The sequence below is a fragment of the Thamnophis elegans genome, chromosome 1 (genome assembly GCF_009769535.1).
Source record: "Thamnophis elegans isolate rThaEle1 chromosome 1, rThaEle1.pri, whole genome shotgun sequence".
In the NCBI taxonomy this organism is placed as follows: Eukaryota; Metazoa; Chordata; class Lepidosauria; order Squamata; family Colubridae; genus Thamnophis; species Thamnophis elegans.
This window is the reverse complement of record NC_045541.1, coordinates 32855957-32875960: the sequence shown is the minus strand read 5'-3', so window position 1 is coordinate 32875960 and position 20004 is coordinate 32855957. Positions and strand designations below refer to the sequence as shown.

General features: G+C 37.2%; 1 protein-coding gene across 1 annotated transcript in view; it reads right to left on the bottom strand.

Annotated features, from left to right (window-relative positions):
• Positions 1–20004, bottom strand: part of PLA2R1 (phospholipase A2 receptor 1) — a 74121-nt gene that overhangs the window by 42956 nt on the left and 11161 nt on the right. Inside the window, exons 6-10 of the mRNA XM_032224623.1 lie at positions 19221–19409; positions 17713–17870; positions 16499–16606; positions 5663–5772; positions 4109–4278 (exon numbers count right to left, since the gene is read on the bottom strand). Of these exons, the coding sequence (XP_032080514.1) occupies positions 4109–4278; positions 5663–5772; positions 16499–16606; positions 17713–17870; positions 19221–19409 (735 nt within the window). The remainder of the gene's footprint in view (positions 1–4108; positions 4279–5662; positions 5773–16498; positions 16607–17712; positions 17871–19220; positions 19410–20004) is intronic.

The window sequence follows — 20004 nt, the reverse complement described above, 5'->3', positions numbered from 1 at the left end:
AAACCGCTTTGGTCGCATTGACCGATGATCTCTGGAGAGCCAGAGATGGAGGCCACGCGTCCATCCTGGTTCTCCTCGACCTCTCAGCGGCTTTCGATACCATCGACCATGGTATCCTTCTGCGACGACTGCGGGAGGTGGGGGTGGGCGGCACTGTTCTACAGTGGTTCTCCTCCTACCTCTCGGACAGGTCGCAGTCGGTGTTGGTGGGGAGGGAGAGATCGTCCCCGAGGCCCCTAACCTATGGGGTGCCGCAGGGCTCGGTTCTGTCCCCCCTACTATTTAACATATACATGAAACCGCTGGGCGAGATTATTCGGAGGCACGGGATTAAGTACCATCAATATGCGGACGATACGCAGTTGTATCTGTCCGCCCCGTGCCAACTCAATGAAGCGGTGGACGTGATGAACCGGGGCCTTGAGGCTGTTAAAGACTGGATGAGAGCTAACAAACTGGTACTCAACCCGGAAAAGACCGAGTGGCTGTTGTGTTTTCCTCCCAAAAATTTGGCTAATGTTCCAACAATCAGGCTGGGGGGGCAAAATTTACACCCCTCAGACAGGGTCCGCAACTTGGGAGTCCTCCTGGATTCACAGCTGAGTTTTGAGCATCACTTGTCGGCTGTGGCCAGGGGGGCATTTGCCCAGGTTCGCCTGGTACGCCAGTTGCGGCCCTACCTGAACCGGGAGGCTCTCACAACAGTCACTCGAGCCCTTGTGACCTCTAGGCTGGAATACTGCAATGTGCTCTACATGGGGCTGCCCTTGAAGAGCATCCGACGACTTCAGCTAGTTCAGAACGCGGCCGCGCGAGTGATTATGGGCGCACCACGGTTCGCCCATATAACACCAATCCTCCGTGAGCTGCGCTGGCTACCTGTTGATCGTCGGGTGCACTTCAAGGTCCTACTTACCACCTATAAAGCGCTCCATGGTAGTGGATCTGACTATTTGAGAGACCGCCTCCTGCCAATTAGCTCCCTGCGTCCCATCAGATCGCACAGAGTAGGCCTCCTCCGAATTCCATCCGCCAGTCAGTGCCGACTGGCGACTACGCGGAGGAGAGCCTTCTCAGTTGCAGCTCCGACATTATGGAACACCCTCCCCGTGGAGATCCGTACCCTCACCACAGTCCAGGCCTTCCGCACAGCCCTGAAGACCTGGCTATCCCGACAGGCCTGGGGATAGGATTACTCTCACCCCGCCCGAATGTTGAATGAATGTTGTGTTTTTATGGATAATTTTCTTTTATTCACGATTTTTTTTTTTTTTTTTTTTCCTTTAAGTCTTGTCTTGCACCCCCTTCCCCTCATTATTGTAAGCCGCCCTGAGTCCCTCCAGGGAAAAGGGCGGCATATAAATTCTTAATAAAATCTAGAAATCTAGAAATATCTATATATCTATATATCTATATATCTATATATCTATATATCTATATATCTATATATCTATATATCTATATATCTATATATCTATATCTATATCATCTATATCTATCTATCTATCTATCTATCTATCTATCTATCTATCTATCTATCTATCTATCTATCTATCTATCTATCATCTATCTATCTATCTATCTATCTATCTATATTACTCTAAGATGTTAGCATTCAGGTCAAAGTTTATTATGTTAGGTTGCATTCTGTTATGTTAACCATGCAATATGCAGCTAATCTTCATTGCTATTCTTATCTTTCCCCTATTTGTCTTATTTCAAGATCCAACTGAATGATCCAACTGAATTGGTTTTTTTAAAAAAAACCATTTCCCTGAAAATAAGACCTCCCCGGATAATAAGTCCAATTGGGCTTTTGAGTGCATGTGCTAAAATAAGCCCTCCCCAAAAATATTGCAACACAGCAGCAGCCATGAGGTGACCATGCTTGTCGCCTACTGCACCTCAAAAATAATAAGACCTCCCCAAAAATAAGGCCAAGTGCTTATTTTGGAGGTAAAAAGAAAATAAGACCCTGTCTTATTTTGGGGAAAACATGGTAACCTTCACTGTCACTAATACCGATAGAGAGTTTTTTTTTAAAACCAAGAATATGGGGAAAGGCAATTGTGAAAGCTGGAGCATACAGAGAAGTGTTAAACCCTCAAACATGTGCATGACACTTCCTTTAGTAAAAATAAAATGAAGTTTCATGTTATACAGATAAGCTCTAATCATCGAATAACACATCATTGAATGCTCTGAGTAAACATTCAGACAACTGAACTGTATAAAAATACAGTGCTGTGTTACTGCATTGATTACTTACAAACAAACATTTTTCTACTCAAAATTAGCTCATGTTGTTATTCAATTGTTCAGTTGATTCCAGTGCTTTGGAATCCAATGGACATCTTGATACTAGGATTGTGTATCTCTGAGTTCTTAAATGTTTATACTTGTAGAACCATTGATTGTATCTTATGTCATCACTGACATAAGTTGATCATCTTGTCTCAACCTCCTTTTCAACTGACTTCATTTTTGTCAAGCATCATGGTCCTCTCCAATGTCTCCTACTTTCACATTATGAGTTTTTAATATTTTAGACTTTATTGTGAATAGTTCCACAAAGCAGTCTAGTTTGCTTCATCAATTTAATAATTTGTTAATCCCAGCATTTTCTCCAGAATCATAATTCAGAGATATTTTTTTCTTCAGTATTTTTGATGGTCTAGTTTTCAGTCATATGTTACAACTGGAAAATTGGCCTTCATAATAGATATATTTTTGTCAGAGTGATGTTTCTGCACGTTAATATTTTGTCTAGCTATGTTGGCCTTTCTTCCAGGCAGCAAACATCTTTTTCTCTAATGACTACAGTCATCATGCCTCTGTATTTTTGAGCCTAGTAGGAAGACAGTTTGCTACTATTTTCAATTTCTTTTCTATCTATTTCGATTTGTTGACACTGTGTAGTGATATAACCTTAGGAGTTATTTTAACACTAAACAACAGACCTTTTTCTTCTACCTTTAGCAACAATTTACCTAAGTGTTCCTTGCCTCCAGCTATCCAAATGATGTCAGTAAATTACTGAAGTTCTTGAGTTTAATTTCAATTTCTTCTAGTTCACATTTCTCAAGACAGATTCTGCATGTAAGTTAGTCTAATAAAAGAAGGGAGAGAATATAACATTCCAACACTCTTTTTTCCAATTTTGAGCAAGTTAGTTGTTATATATTCTTCTCTAACTGCTGCTTCCTGATTTTACACTATTTTTTCAATAAACAGAAACTGTGCTCAGGTTCATCCATTTTTTTAAAAGAATTCTTCATATATACAATTAAGTAGAGGTAACTCCTACCCTGAAGGGACGCAGTGGCTCAGTGGCTAAGACTTGTCGATCAGAAAGGTTGGCAGTTTGGTGGTTTGAATCCCTAGTGCCGCGTAACGGAGTGAGCTCCCATTACTTGTCTCAGCTTCTGCCAACCTAGCAGTTCGAAAGCATGTAAAAATTCAGGTAGAAAAAATAGGGACCACCTTTGGTGGGAAGGTAACAGCATTCCGTGCACCTTCGGCGGTTAGTCATGCCGACCACATGACTAAGGAGACGTCTTTGGATAGCCCTGGCTCTTCAGCTTTGAAACGGAGATGAGCACCACCCCCTAGAGTCGGGAATGACTAGCACATATGTGCGAAGGGAATCTTTACCTTTTACCTTAACTACCACGCTTCTTATTAACTTGCTTAGAAAATAGTTGCTCCTCTCTTAGCTAATGTTTTTCTTAAGTCACAGCTGGGTTGGAAACATCTCAAGATGTTTCCAGTTATTGCTAGAGTAAAACTCCCTTCACAAATAAGGGTAATAATAATCAGGAGTGACAGGTACTTTATTTCTCACCTTTGAAGTAACTCAAGGTTGTCAAATATTTAAATCTGTTGTATAAAAAGAATGCCATTTTATTTTAACTGTTGAAACAAAGTATTTTTTGAATATTTAAATGCACATTTGATTGTTACTTTAAAAAAAACTTCAACTCTTATTTAAAGCAAGACAAACCAATTAAAGATTGGAAAATTAGAAAGTGCAGAAAATTGGTAAGTATATCCCTACAAAAAATTACTAACAGTAATTAATTACCAATGGACAAAAGGTTCAACTCACTGGGTTGATACTTTCTCCAGTTTGTGTAGATCTCAAGATGATGGTTTCCATCTTCAGTAAGCCAAGTATATTCCCCTGTATTGTTTAGATCTTGAAGTGCTATCCAAAAATAAGGACCGTCAGTGTTCCCTTGGTGATGAATCATACTGTTCAGGAAACCTTGTTCAAACCTTATAGGATTTAATATTATTGAAAGTAATTAAATACCCTGAATTATAATTTACGAAGTAGCTTTTGTCATATTTTTCAGCAATAGAAAAGAATAGCGCTTAATGGAACAATCTTTCCTAACAGCAATGTACTGAAAGAAACTAAATTCCATAGGCACAAGATATTCCAGATGCAAAAATATGACTTTAAACAGCATTAAGTACTCAAGAGCCATGCTGCTGAAATAAAACATGTTTCTAGTTACTCCAGGGATGGCTACTAGATTGGAAAAGACCTATTCAGTCTGCTGCTGTAAGAAAAGTCAGCTAACTTCTACATGGCACAGGCTTTCTAAATGTATTTTGGAAAATAATCTCAAATGCCAATTAGCCTACTACAGTATGGCTTCACTTGCTTATTTTGACACTTTAATTGTAATATGAGGCTTTGAATCATAAAGCCTAAATGACTTACTTATTACTCATATATATATATAGTAGTAATCCCCCAAAGTTCTAAATAGCATGGTTAGTGTGTTATTCTTCCACTTTAAAAAATATAGCTAATCATTTTTTTTTGTACCTAGTTCTGCTCTAGATAATTGCAAAGGGTATGACTGGAGTGTAGCCCTGGGGGCACAGGGGTGTTTCACACTTGTCCAGCCCTACAATTCTGATCCAGATTGAGTCTTTTATGCCTGACAATCACAACAGCAAAAAATGAATGACTGAAGTTACAAAAAAAAAACAACCCAACTTAAACATCTACTGGTAGATGTGCTTTACATACCTCTATATAATCCCAAAATTGCTAACCACATATAAAAGCAAGCAACTCAATTTTCAATATAATACAAAATTAATTCAGTTCAGAAGACCCCCTTTTTAGTATAGATGACTAATCAAATGGATTATTTCTTTGATATATAAGTGAATAAACAATTTTGTTTCCCCTGCCTCAAGAGAAGTCATATAACTGAATTACATCTAAGGTAAGAAATATTCTCCTGTTAAAAAAAATGAATATTCTTTCTTATTGCTTAAAGCTAGTTGTTCATACACAATTTAACAATGTAAACAACTTGCATAAAATAGCTGCAATAGGAGAGAATAAGGCTATATTTGTTAGGATTGTTAGCAAACATTGAGCTATTTCACATAATGAAGATTTTGAAAATCAGAATTCTAAGAAATAAGACAACAGAATTCTTTCATGGATGAATAATTGCTTGTCATTGAACAATCCAGATGAAGTGATTTCTATCCAATTCCATCCAATTCCATCTTGAATCAAATAATGGCAAATTGAGTATTTGCTTTCAGTTACTCTTAGCCTGTAAAATAATTATTCCACCTCTGTTTCAATGCCACAGGAAAGTCTCCATTGTTGAGTAAATTGAGCTACCTGCTTGTTATTTTTGCAAGTGAAGGACAGTAATAGCCACTGGATGCATGTTCAAAGCTTCGAGGGATTGTATCAATCTTGTAGCAATATCCACCATGTCTTTCCCATCCCTTCAAACATAAATGTAAAGTAAATATTAATTACTGTTATGTATACTTTAGTGTATTATTTCTCCATTTCTCTATCTGTAAATAAAATTTAAATGTCATGCAGAGATTAAATCAGGAAGCGTCTATCAGAGAAAATGTTCAGGGAAGGAACATAGCTCAGTTCTAGTTCCTATGCTTTGTATGCCTAGTTTTTAAACCTTTGAGGTAAGCCTGATAAGGAAACAGACACCATAAGAAATACTAGAACTATACTATTGATATAGGAAGTGATGGCGAACCTTTTGGGCACTGAATGTCCAAACTGGAATGCACCAGAAACCCCAAGAACAGCTGGCCGGTGCGCATATCTGTTTTTTGGCCATTTTTCAAACCTGAAAACAGCCTGGTTTGGTTGTTTTGGGGCCATTTTCAGGTGCTCCGGCACCTGCAAAGACCAACTGGCTGTGCCGGAAACCAGAAGAGCAGCTGGCGATGGCATGCGTGGCCAGAGAGGGCTCTGCATGCCACCTTTGACACATGTGCCATAGGTTCGCCATCATGGATATATTCATGTCTTGAAAGCTTGACATCATTTACCCTTCAGTCCTCTTACACTAGAGCAGGGCTGCCAAACTCCTGGCCATGGGCCATGCCCATACCCAGTTTAGCGAAGGGAGAAAAAAGTCCCAATACGTCACCTGACACCACCGTGACGACGTGAATTTGACACTCCTGTACTAGGGACTCAAGGCAGACAATGTTAAGCTTATTTCTTACACTTTCTTGTTTTCCTGGCCTGAGCTCATGTTTTACAAATGGTCCCTGCATATCTTCTCCATGGTCATTTCAATATCAGTTCAGTCGCTGGTGAAATAGGCAACAGCAGAACAATTGGGCAACAGAGGGTCTGATATATGCAATTTTTGTTTCCATTCTGCCCATTGATTAAGCATTGATTAAGATTGAAGAGAAGAATCTCTGGATTTTCTGAAAAAAACACAGTAGGCCATGTATAGTGATACAGTGACTGCAGTGGGAAAAATAGAGTCAAAATGTTTTGGCCTATTTTATGGAAAGCTTAGTAGGTAGGAATGCGAGGTCTCTATAATTTCTACCTCTATATGTTCAGAAGATAAAATAGGCAATTTTAAAGAGATGGCTTCCATGCACATTCATCACTGAGGCACGTTTTGGATGCTCTGTTCAGTCAAGAAAGTGATAAATCAATACATAGGATCAGAGTGTTGAGACCACTGAACCATGAATATTTTATTCCATTGACAATCTTACTGATTTAATTTGTATGGTACCAAAACCTTTCAGAGAATCAATGATAAATTTTAATTTTAAAAGGAAACAGTCATCCTTCCCTCCACAGATTAATGCAGAAAAAAATTACAAAATAATAATAAATTGATTAATGCTGTTAATTTATTGATTCATATCTGCTATAAATATAGAAGCAGGTGATATGATCATGGTTGGGAGGATCAAGTGAAATAAATCATGCTAATTCAGTAACAAGAAAATTTGGTATCTTATTTTATGCTTTGGTAAGTGGTAAAGTATTTCTCAACTATTTTAAATGTTTGAATGAACATAAAACTTAATTGTAATTTTTCTATATCAACCCACCACAATATTTTTTACATTTTATTTAATTAATTATGGAGATATATAATAGTTTAACACTCTGGGAAGGCTATCAAGCTTTACATATGCCAGTCAAAATATTATTACATAAATATATATCACAAATGAGAATGTGTTACTAAAAAGCAATTATAACCACATTGATCTTTTGGGGGGGGGGGATGCATAGTTGCATATTTGTGGCTAACAAAGAATGAAAATTATTAAGGTCTCCAGAATTCTTCATTAGGCAATATATAATTAGTACCCAAGGGCTTTGTATTTTCAACACGTATTTGGACAAGAAAAAATGAGCATATTTTTGTTATGTTAAAAATTATAATAATATCTGGATGTTTTAAATCAGCCAATAGTGACCTGCTTCTGAAGTGAATCTACCCATACTGGTAGATTGATGCCTTAGTCCAGGGATTCAAACTTGCATCGTTAAGGCAGTGTTACGTGACATATCAGGATTTTCCCCATCACTAAACTGGGTGTGGCTAGCACATGATGCATCCAGCCTGCAGGCCAGGAGTATGACAGCCCTGCCTTAGCCTATCTGTACAAATTCTTTCAGTGTCTTTAATGCCACTATGTAATATGTACTATGATATGTACTACCATAACACAGGTGGTATTCAGCAGGTTCTGACCAGTTCTGGAAAACCGGTAGCAGAAATTTTAAGTAGTCCTGAGAATCAGTAAATACCACCTCTCACGGGCCCTGTCCCCATCTATTCTCTGCTTCCCAAGTCCCAGCTGATCAGGAGGGAATGGGGATTTTGCAGCATCCTTTCCATAGAGTGGAGTGGGAATGAAGATTTTACATGCCATGCCCACCAACCCATGCCTACCAAGCCACACCATGCCCACCAAACCAAGCCATGTCCACAGAACCGGTAGTAAAATTTTTGAATCCCACCTAGAATACTATATATGGCATAAAAGTTTCTAGGTATCTGGAGAATGAGAATTGGGGACACTTACTTGTAGCTTAAGAATTGGAAAGAATCATTCAATTGAGCTAGAAGAAACATTCTCACTCACTTTGAGATGAGAAAACATGTGTATCTTTGTTTGTGCTGACAGTTGCATAAAAGTTAATTCTAAACATAAATGTTAAACATGATGCAACATTCTGTTGTAAAGTTGTCCAGAAGGATTTTATAAATATGGAAACCTGAATTTACATATGCTCATTCATCATGAGTTAACATTTATGTTCCTTATACTATAGGTAGAAGATGAACTATATAGGTTATCATGCCTTTCTTGGATACTTTTATTCAACTGATGTTTTAGTGTTTTGAATAAACATATCTGTGCAAAAATAATCAATTAAATAGAAAGGTGTCTCCAGAAAATATTTACTTACTTAAAAGTTTTACTTTTTAAAAAAAATTAAAGATGAAGAAGAATCATACCCTTGTCTGGAAATTGAATATGGTTTTCTATTATCCATTTATTACCCATATAGTATCTATTAATCTGAACCTGAATTTTATATTGATCCAATATCCCATTTCATTTTGTATTTTGATTAGAACATTATTAATGTTATATTTAACTATGGAAGAAAAAGCAAAATAATTTTATGTCGGTAATACCGATATCCTAAATTGTAATTAATATTGATAGAATTTTTCTTTCTTTTCTCCATTTTCAATACTTTAAGCTATCTAAATAATTAGGATGTTATCTTTAATCATATCATATAGACATTTCTGTATTGAAATAATACTATGTATCAAGATTTATAATAATAAAAAGAAAAAAATAAAACAAAGAAGGAATACATTTTTTTAAATTTTGTAGCTTTGAGGATACAGTATTTCTGGGTTACACTATACTAGAATCTGTAGTGTTGGTTTTGTGTCTTTACATGTGTTCGCTATTGGCTTTTCTATGTTTTAAGTGCTGTTTTTATTAGGCTATTTCTATAGCCTGATATTGATGATTAAGAATGAACCTTCACTTGCCCAAATATGGTCATCAGAAGAAAAGCTATAGTGGAGACATAAAACAGCATCAATAAAAAACAGAAAAACACCCTTAAGACAGAAGGCTAACTGGATAACTGGACTAACAAAGTTTAAATGAACATTTAATTTCAGATGCAACAATTATGCAATTTTGGCGGTCAGCAACACATTGAAATAAGATTTGGAATGATTTAAATGGAGCATGCCATGCTGAAGGATGATATTTAGAGGTTGAGTTAAAAGCTACAGTTCTATTTCATAGAACAAAAGTAAATCAGGGTAAAAACGATGAAGAATTCATATAAACATTTCCTCATTGTTATAGATGTAATCTAGCATTTGGTCATAATGCTTGTGTAGAGATTTTTCTTCCAGTTTAAGTTGCTTTGTGTTTCAGATTCAGAGCAACAGCATGTATATCCTTCAGATTCAGAACAGCAAAGCATGTAAATCATAACCAAGTTATTTCATTATTGGCTCTGTTTAATTAACTAAGATCTGTGGATGTTGATGGACTTAGCTGCTTGGAGGCTGCGCTACTTGAAATACTGGCATTTCAAATGATGCTATATAAATATGGTGACCTTCCATTTAACCCAATTTTGTTAGGTTTGTAAGCAACATTTCTTCTTTTCTTCTTTGTCAGGAAAATGACAGCTTCATGATATAATTCCAAAATAAGGCTTGGGGGAATGGGTTGATCGTCACTGTTGTAGTGTTTAGACAGCTAGCTTAAGGAATTTGACCTCAGTAACAAAAAAATTGCTCTCTGTTAGCAGTTTATAGATTAGAAGGATAAAAAAGAGGAGTTGTTGAATTAGTAATAAAATCACATGGCATATGGCCAGCTGAGCAATAAGCCCTTTGCTTGCAATATCTAAGAAAGATACGGGATCATCAATTCATCAGAAGTGTTGTAAAGACAAATAAAGCCTGGCAATTCTTTGAAGTCAAGAGCAAATGAAAACAACCACATATTATCAAGGAAGGATTGACTTTCATCATCGGCAATTAATGTAAGGGTATCTAAACCCAATGATTGGTGTTTGAAATCAAAATTAAACTGTCAGCCAATTGGCTGTTAACATTAAAGTAGAAGGAACTCTTGAAATTTGATATACAACAATATCCATCTCATTTTATGAAATAGAAATGGCATAGCCCACAGGGTTCCACCACAAAACCGTGGTAGACTAAAGCGTGTGTGACTAAAGCGCGGTGACAAAACCGCACCGTCAAAACCGCGCGACAACAGCGCGCCGACAACAGCGCGCCGACAGAAGCGCACTGTAACATAACCCTAAAAATAACCCTAAACCTAACCCTAAACCTAACGCTAAACCTACCCTAAACCTAAACCTAACCCTAAACCTTACCTTAAGTTAAATCGCGCTTCTGTCAGCACGCTGTTGTCGGCGCGCTGTTGTCGGCACGCTTTTGACATCGCGGTTTTAGCGCCGCAGTGTTGTCGGCGCGCTTTTGACGTTCGCGGTTATGTCGTGCCACGAGCCCACAGACTCCTTGGGAAGACGCATTCTGCCTCTTTTATTAGTGAAATGCAGTTCACCCTTTTTCTACAATTCAGACCTGTCCCAAAATGACTCTGAGAAAAAACTAAAAAGAATAAGGCATGTGCAGATCTGGGGAAATAAAACAGTCATTTCATAAATGCATGGCACAACATAGGAGAACAAACCCATCAGGACTAGATTCAGCAGTCCATTTGCATTTAAAAGACAAAGGGCACTCTTTTGAAGACAGCAAAGTCCACCTTTTGGACAAAGAGTCCCGTTGGTTTGAAAGAGAGGTCAAAGAGACCATGTATGTCAAAATTGAACAGACCTCTCTCAACAGAGGGGGAGGGATACAACATCATTTATCTCCAATCTACAATTGTCCTTTCAACTGTTCCAAAAAGGCTTCACAGCCATTTACACCACTCAGGTGATCCTGATGACACAGATAAACCTCCAGGTGATCTTAATGACTTACTAAAAGAATAGAAATGACCAGCTGTCTGTAAGGAGTATAAATATTTCTATTCCCTACTATCTAGTCAGAGCTGAAGAAGCTTCTTGGATGATAAGCAAAATGTCTTCAAAGAAAAAGAAAAACCAGAAAGCCCAGTTGCCTCTTGAAAAAATACCTTTGGGACAACCATGAGCTGGATGACTGAGAATCTCCTTAGACATAATGAGGAGCAATTAGTTTGAAAAGAATTCCACCATTCATGGGTATGGAGCTCAAAACACATGGTTGTGCCACAAAACAGCACAAAATGTTCAGCTGGGAATAAAATAGAATTGGTTTCACTTGTTTGTTTATTAAATTTATATGCTTCCCACCTCACTTCCCAAGGAACTCTGGGTTTTGGAGTGTTCAATTGAGCCAGTGGTGGAATTCATTTTTTTTTTACTACGGGTTCTGTGGGCATGGCTTGGTGGGCATGGCATGGCTTGGCGGCTTGGCAGGGGAAGGATTCTGTAAAATCTCCAGTTCCATCCCACTCCAGAGGAAGGTTACTGCAAAATCCCCATTTCCTCCTGATCAGCTGGGACTCGGGAGGCGGAGAATAGATAGGGTGGGGCCAGTGGGAGGTGGTATTTCCCGGTTCTATGAACTACTCAAAATTTCTGCTACCGGTTTTCCAGAACTGGTCAGAACCTGGTGAATATCACCTCTGAATTGAGCCCACTTTTTTACATTGGTTAGAGACTTTTTTGTAGCAGTAATTCAACATTTAATAAGAGGCTTGAACTAATAAATCAATGTTGGACAAATGGTTGGTTTTTTAAAAAATGACCCTATAATCTCTTGGATCGGGGTGGAGTCAGGGCGACTGAATGGAGCTTGAGCCTTTACTGGCTGCATACTCTTTCTGATGCCTATGAGGAGTTTGCAGCAGATACCATATTTTTCAGAGTATAAGACACACCTTTTTTCCTCAAAAAAGAGGCTGAAAATCTGGGTGCGTCTTTTACTCCGAATACAGCATTTTTTTGCCTCCCAAAACCCCACCCCTTCATCAAGTGCATACTCTTATGGAGACTTTCAGAGAGCTGGGGGCTGGGAAGGGCAGAAAGGAGCAAAAAAGACGCCATCCCCCCTTCCCCCAGCAGCTTTCTATAAGCCTCCATAAGGCTATGCATGCAATTTTTTTGACAAAAAATGAGCTGTTTTGGGGAGGTTTGCAGAGTGGAAAAACTTTTTTTTCCTTTTGGAAAGTTCTTTAACTGACTGATGAGAATTACATTGATCAAGTGCTGTGCCTGCAGAAACACCTACCTATCTGTATTTCTCTCTATCTTTATTTCTCTCTCTCCTACCTCCCTACTGTATTTCTCTATCGCTCTCTATTTCTCTCTCGCTCTATCCCTTTATCTACCTACCTACTCTCTCCCTCCCTATCTACTCTATCTCTCTTTCTCTATTCCTTTATGTACCTAACTACTCTCTCTCCATACATATCTACTGTATTTCTCTCTCTATTTCTCTCTCTTTCCTCTATCTACCAACTTACCTACTCTCTCTCCCTATCTATCTACTGTATTTCTCTCTCTCTTTCTATTTCTCTCTATCCCTCTACCTATCTACCTACCTACACTCTCTATCTCTCTCTATTTCTCTCTCTCTCTCTCCCTTTATCTCCTACCTACCCCCTCTCTCCCTACCAACCTACTGTATTTCTCTCATTCTCTCCCTGTTTATCCCTCTATCTACCTACCTACTTTTTTAAAAAAAATGCCTCTTCAATACCTTGGTGCGTCTTATACTCCGGTGTGTCTTATACTCCGAAAAATGTGGTAAGTACTCATTGTATCCCTAGAGATAAATACTGTAACTGCCGCTACCTAGGATCAAACTCATAGTCTCCCGATTGTGAGGTGAGAGATCAACCTCTAGGGCACCACACTGCTCAATGTTGGCCAAGTGATACTGACTGAAAATATGTTGAGAAATATATGTGGTGATATAATTATGGTCAATTATTGTCACAGATATTATTTAAATTTATTCTATAGTGATTATTTGGGCTGTTCAATATTGTACCAGGCACACTGAAGGACATAATTTTAGCAGACTGTGTATTACTACTACTTAGCTTTATATGTCAAGCTCAGTGGTTTAGATAATAGCAATCATATAATTTTTCTTTCAAAAAAAAAAAAAAAACCAGCAGCATCCTCAATCATGAATGGAATGTAAATGCAACAGTGAAAAAGTTAATTCACCATATCAAAGAAATAAACACTTTGTATACTGACATTCTCTAGAACTAGACTGTGCGTATGTGTAAGTGTGTGTGTACAATCCAGCATAACTCTGGAATGCCTCAAGCAATTTCAACCAAATTTGGTACACACATGATTTACTCTCTGGAAACAAATTCTGTGGGGTAAGACACCCCTAACACCCCTTGGGGTATGTGTTCTATTAAGATACAGCCTGTTGTGCCTTAAAATGGATTCTACTGTACTGCCGTAAAATGGATTCTACTGTACAGTGCAGTGGAGTTGCCATGGTAATGGTTTCCCAGTACTCCACAAGGGGGCGCCCGCTTGTAAGGGGGGAAATCCAACATTAGAAATTACATTTGGTCTAGACATTTTCAACACGGTGGTATCATTTTTCTTGAAGCTTCTGGGAGCACAGGAAAAACATTTTTAACTAATTTAATTGTTGCCAAAATCAGGGCACAGGGAGAAGTTGCTCTTGCCATCGCCTCTTCAGGAATTGTGACGACAGTAATGGAATGAAGGACGACAGCCCATTTCGCACTTACGCTGCCAGTTATAATTCATTCCTTTTCACGTCTAATACAGGATTGGGATAAATAAATACCCAGGTTATCAGCTAATAGCAGAATAAAATAAAAATACCTGCCAGTTATATCATTTGCTTTCTAGTAGCACAAGTTCTAAGGAAGAATTTCTCAATTATAAAAAGAACATCATTATTATAATTAATGAGAATTGAGATATAAATACTGTACCCTTAATATACAAGGAAACATACTTAAAATCAAGGCTATTTAAAAGTGATGAATATTATTTTAACATGACACAATAATTGGATATGAACCATAGTTTCAATTGTTACCAAAAATTACAAGGGCAAAACCTTTCCTCAACGGAAATTTGGCAGAATCTTATTTCCAATGAAGCTAAAGATAGAGCATTGAAATGAGCTAAGGTGAAAAGAAAGATACTTAGTTTGGAAAAAAAGTTTTGGTTAAATTTTCTTTCTCAAAGCAAAGAGAGATTGCTTATACATCAATATTCACCAGTTTCTCTCTTATGGCCTCTTTATTTTGGGAGAAATCCAAGGCTTGCAAGACTAAGGCAGACAGACAAATGCTGTGTAGTTTTGTCTTAAAAGTTTTTTTCCAACTTGAGTAAAAGACATCCATTAGAATCAAGGATGTCAGGCCCTGGGGGAAGATATTTGAAGCCAGAAACTGATTTTGTTGATCCCCATTTGTGCTTCCATTGCAATAGATTCTGCCTCCACGTGTCAGACAGCGCTAGGTACACAATAAAAGACCACAAATATAACTTTGCTTCCAGCATGAAACAAGCTTTACCCAAGAAGTCTGTCTTTCATAAAGCAGCTTTATGACTGCCTTGCCCTGGAAGGCTCAAATTGTAGAGGTAATATGTAAATCCCCATTGGTAAAAAAAACCCACCTGAAAATTGCAGCCATACATTTCTGAACCGAGTCTCTAATATACTTAATCAAGGCTACCAGAAAGCAACACCAACACAGCTGTATATTTAACTTGCATCTGTCTTAACATCTATCAATCTGCCAGCTATGTTTTGTTAAACATTTAGAAAAAAAAACCCTGGCTTTTGAACTTAGAATAAATATTTTGATACATTATTCTTCAAAGTAGTAAGAGGCAAATGCCTGAAGGACTTTTCAGCTCTACAGTAAATATCAGCATACAACAAAAGAGGTAACCTTTCCATGGGGCGTAACTGGAGGACACAAACTAGGGTCAGAAATTGTTTCAATCAACAAATTAATATAGAAATTAAAGAGAGAGAGAGCCTTAATATCAGGGGTGGGCTGCTGGGGGTTCGCAAGGGTTTGGGCGAAGCTCTAGCGAAGATTCTGAGTTGTTCAGCAAACCCCCAAATCCCATTCCCGGCTGGCCCTTCCCACCCCTCCCAGGAGTCTCCACGTGGCCCATTCATCATGCCAGGTAAGTACAGGGTCTGCACAGAGGCTCGGTGAGGGGAAAAAACAGGCCTACCGGAAGTTCGGAAACGGACCTGTTTCCAGCCTCTGGGGAAGCAGTATTCGCCCTCCCTGAGGCTCGAGGAAAGCCTCCGGAGCCTGTGGAGTGAAAAACGGACCTACCAGAAATTCCGGAAATGGGCCTGTTTCTGGCCTCCAGAAGGCCTCCATAGTCTGGGGGAAAGCAGTTTTCGCCCTCCCAGAGGTTCGATGAAAGCCTCTGGAGCTGGGGAGGGCATAAAATACTCCCACCTGCTGTGGTGCATGAGGCTAACAAGGTCATGCCCACCATGGTCATGCCCACCCAGCAATGGGGCAGCAAATTTGTTGCCGCAATTTTTGAAGCCCACTCCTGCTTAATATATAACTCTGCTTCATCCTGGATTTGGAAAAAACACACATTTTAGATGGCCCTGAGAATATAGGGATCCTTCATACGATCCTTCATATAGATTCATAGTCAGCATAAGAAGCCAGCAATCTATTGTGGAATTTTCAAATTTCCTCCATAATATATTCCTTGAAATTGAGTCAAAGAATAATATAAAATCAGTTAATTCTTTTCTCAGTGGATGTCATGCCATTAGATACTGGTTAAGTTTTAGCCCTTCCTAAAAGTTAGCCTGCACCCCCAGTAATATGTTTTTATTCTATAATACAAAACTTCCAAGAAAGATGCCTTGCACAAAGATTGCTGATTATATTAAGCAGATTGATTAATGTCAACAAAGAAACAATTTTTATCTTGGGAATACATTCTACTGATCCCAGTACAATTTACTTTTGTATGTAATATACGCATATTATAAACCCAAAAGATGTGTGATATTTCAAAAGGTGCTTCAACTCTTTTCAAACTATAGTAGAACACATATTTAAATATTACCTCTGGACAGCCTGATTCCACTTCAGAAACGTGATTGTATATATTCCCTCTTCTTTTACAAATATAGAAATATCTGCTTTTACAATTTTTCACTTCCCAGCGTCCATCCTAGTTAAAAACAATGAGCATAGAATTACAACAGAAAAACAACTGAAATAGCTCAAGTATCTTATTTTTTTCAGAAAGGCTTACTTATTTGTGTGGCCAATAAATTTAAAACAAAAAAATTTCAGGTGCTTTACTCATACTCATAAGAATGAGGGTATTACTAATATCTTTATATCTTCTACAGTCTTCTAATATTTAGTGCATGTGGGCTATGTTTCACAGAGCTTTTAAGTGTATTATAATTTTATTAAAGTAAAAGTTTGTGTAATAATAACTCCAAAAACTAAAATATAAATGTATTATATTTCAGTAGCTTATCTAATTTAAAATTTGTTGACTGCTTTGCATTTCTGCCATATATTGTTCTCAATAATTCATAGAACTATTGGGTAATATCATAGAATATTTATCAAGATATCTCCCAAATCAGAAAAAAAACCATGAGCATTGGCATTTTTTCAAATTACTTTGGAAAAATTCAAATATGCGAGCAAATGAAGGGCTGTGAAAGAAAAGTGCCTGAAATAATGAGTCTGAAAAAGTACAGTTAAATGGAACATGCAAAGGCCTTAGATAATATACTGTAATAGGGAGAAACCAGTGAAATGAGAAATTGATTGCCCTGCATGGAAAAAGATGACTATATTAATAGTTATGGATCAGATATGTGAGATAGCTGTGCAGAGATACTGTTTTGTTACTAATTGTTGTATGCACAAAAATAATTGTTTTATGAGAGTTGTGCTGGCGCAGTGGAGCAGTGGTTAGAATGCAGTATTGCAGGCTAATTCAACTCACTGCCAGGAGTTTGATTCTCACCAGTTCAGGATTGACTCAGCCTTCCATTCTTCTAAGGTGAGTAAAATGAAGACCCACATTGTTGGGGGCAATATGATGACTCTGTAAACCACTTAGAGAGGGATGTAAAGCACTGTGAAGTAGTATATAAGTCTAAGTGCTATTGCTATTGCTATATTGAATATCATCAAATACAGAAGGCTCACAATATTCTGTAATATAGGTAGCACACAGACACACATGTAACACAAGATGCATGACATCCAAACTCGTTCACTGAATTATTTTAAAAAGAAAAAAAACCATACATGTTGCTGAGCCGAAACGCAAATTTGTCCTTTCTTCTGAAGAATATTTGGTTCTTGTTTATTCCAGTAGGTGAAGATTACAGCAGATCCATCAGACCACTCAAACTCAACAGGAGTCTTATTACAGCTTAGTCCGATCCAAGTGTCTGTCACATTTTCTACAGAAGATAAACAAGTGCATCTTAATACAAATCTGCTTTTTGAAAAAGTAGATAATATTTGACTAATAGCATATTTTTAAAAAGCTGTACACACTTTAACTAAGCTTAGCAATAGTTGGTGATAGCACTATGGCTGAATCTGGAAAAAAATGAGACTGCAAAAAGAGAATTTGAAAATGACCCTGAGACCATATGTTGTTCATCCCTTCTGTCCTATAGATTCATGATATTGTAAATATTTTTCTTGACTACTCATCATTATACGGGTTCTCCTGTATCTTGTCAAAGTTCAATAGCATTCCAAACATATACTCCCAAAATGCCCATTGCAAACAAGGGCTTTGTAGTATATTCTCACTGTTTTTTTTTTAATAGCAGCTATTAATAAAAAAAAAAACCAGAATAACAGTTGGAAAGGACCTTGGAGGTCTTCTAGTCCAAAGTCCTGCTCAGGCAGGAAACCCTATACCACTGTTCTGAATAACATAAAGACACCATGGCTTGTAATTATTTTATGAACTACCTAGCCCACCTTGCTTTGAGTCTATCAAAACCATTGAGACATTATTATACTCACTAGAGGTCATTTCTATCAAATTATTTTTTCTTACTCTTGTTTCCAAAAATGACATTGCAAAAAAACTTAAGGATTGATAAACTGTGTTTCACCAGATGTTGATCTGCAGTTCCCAGTATCCCTCATTATTGGTTATGTTAACTGGTCCTTATGAAAGCTGTGTTTCTGCAACATCTGGAGGTCCACAATTTCCTTACCTTTGCAAGTGATTCAAGCTGAGATGTAAATGTGATACATTAAAAACAAATATCCAAGGTGCTGGTTATATTAATATGTCCACTAGAAATAAATGGAATGTTATGATTGTGCATCAGTTGTCCTGGGGCTTTTCAATGACAGCTCTATATTTTGGTACTAATCTTATAATGGATAATACTTTACACAACCCATTACTCGAAGTTTAACTGATCATGATCTAGCATCATGTTCTCAAGGGGTTATCATCCACAATTCAAGCCATCTTCCTCAACATCAAGTCTTTTCCTATTGTTACTTTTGAGAATTGGAGAGCCAGGGATGGTGTAGAGCAGTTGGGAATTTTCCATTGTGATCCCATCAACTTACAAGGCTGCTATTCCTGAACTTTACAAAGCTGTCTAATGATACTAACTTTTGAACCTTGAAGAAAAGTTCCAAAATAACTTCAGCAAGATTCTAGTATTGTAGTTCAAGTTAAAAAAAAAAAACAACCCTCTTAAGAGCTGCTTTAAAAATGCAAACTGCCTATATTGTAAGACAATGTTCAGTATCAACTAATTATAAAAATTTACCGTATTCAAGTAGGTTAATAAGCATCTCTATATCAGCCAAAGAGGTTATGCTAATGAGTGTGCTATTATCATCCTGGCAGGAGAAAAATGCTTCATTCCAGTTCCTTTCTTCTTTATGAAGTTTATAGCAGTAATTATTATATGGATACCAATTACTGTCACAGTCAGTAGGATAAAATTTCCAGGAATCTTTTAATTAAAACATATAAAAAAACAGCTATATTAACAAACTGAATAATCTCTTACTTTTATATAATTTTATTTCACATATAGTATGTGAGAACATTAGCTTTTTCACATTATTTTCTATTTTTCTTTACAATAATAAAATGTATTAATATATAAAATACAAGAGCAAAAGTGTTATAAAATCAGAAAAAGAATGTGCAATTACACAAATAAAAACTGCAAAATAATCATTCAGCAATTTGATCTTTATGAAGTTTCATCACACTGACTTGATCTACGCTCTGTAGGTAATGAACCAATTGAAACTTGATTACGACTGACTGGCAGACCTTCCAAATCTTTTGTCATTATCATTCAATCACAAGTACATTTACAAAACATATTTAGTGAAAATTTGTTTAGATATGTGCATTATGAATAACAATGAAAAAATACACTTTTAAATGCAAATTAAAAGCCAGAACAAGAAATAAGGTTGTAATATTTGAACAATACTATTAACCTGCCTGATAATATAGTATGTAATTCACAAACATTTATATAACAGTAAATTCATCTAGCCTTTAACATATATATTTTTTAAAAAACCATAGGC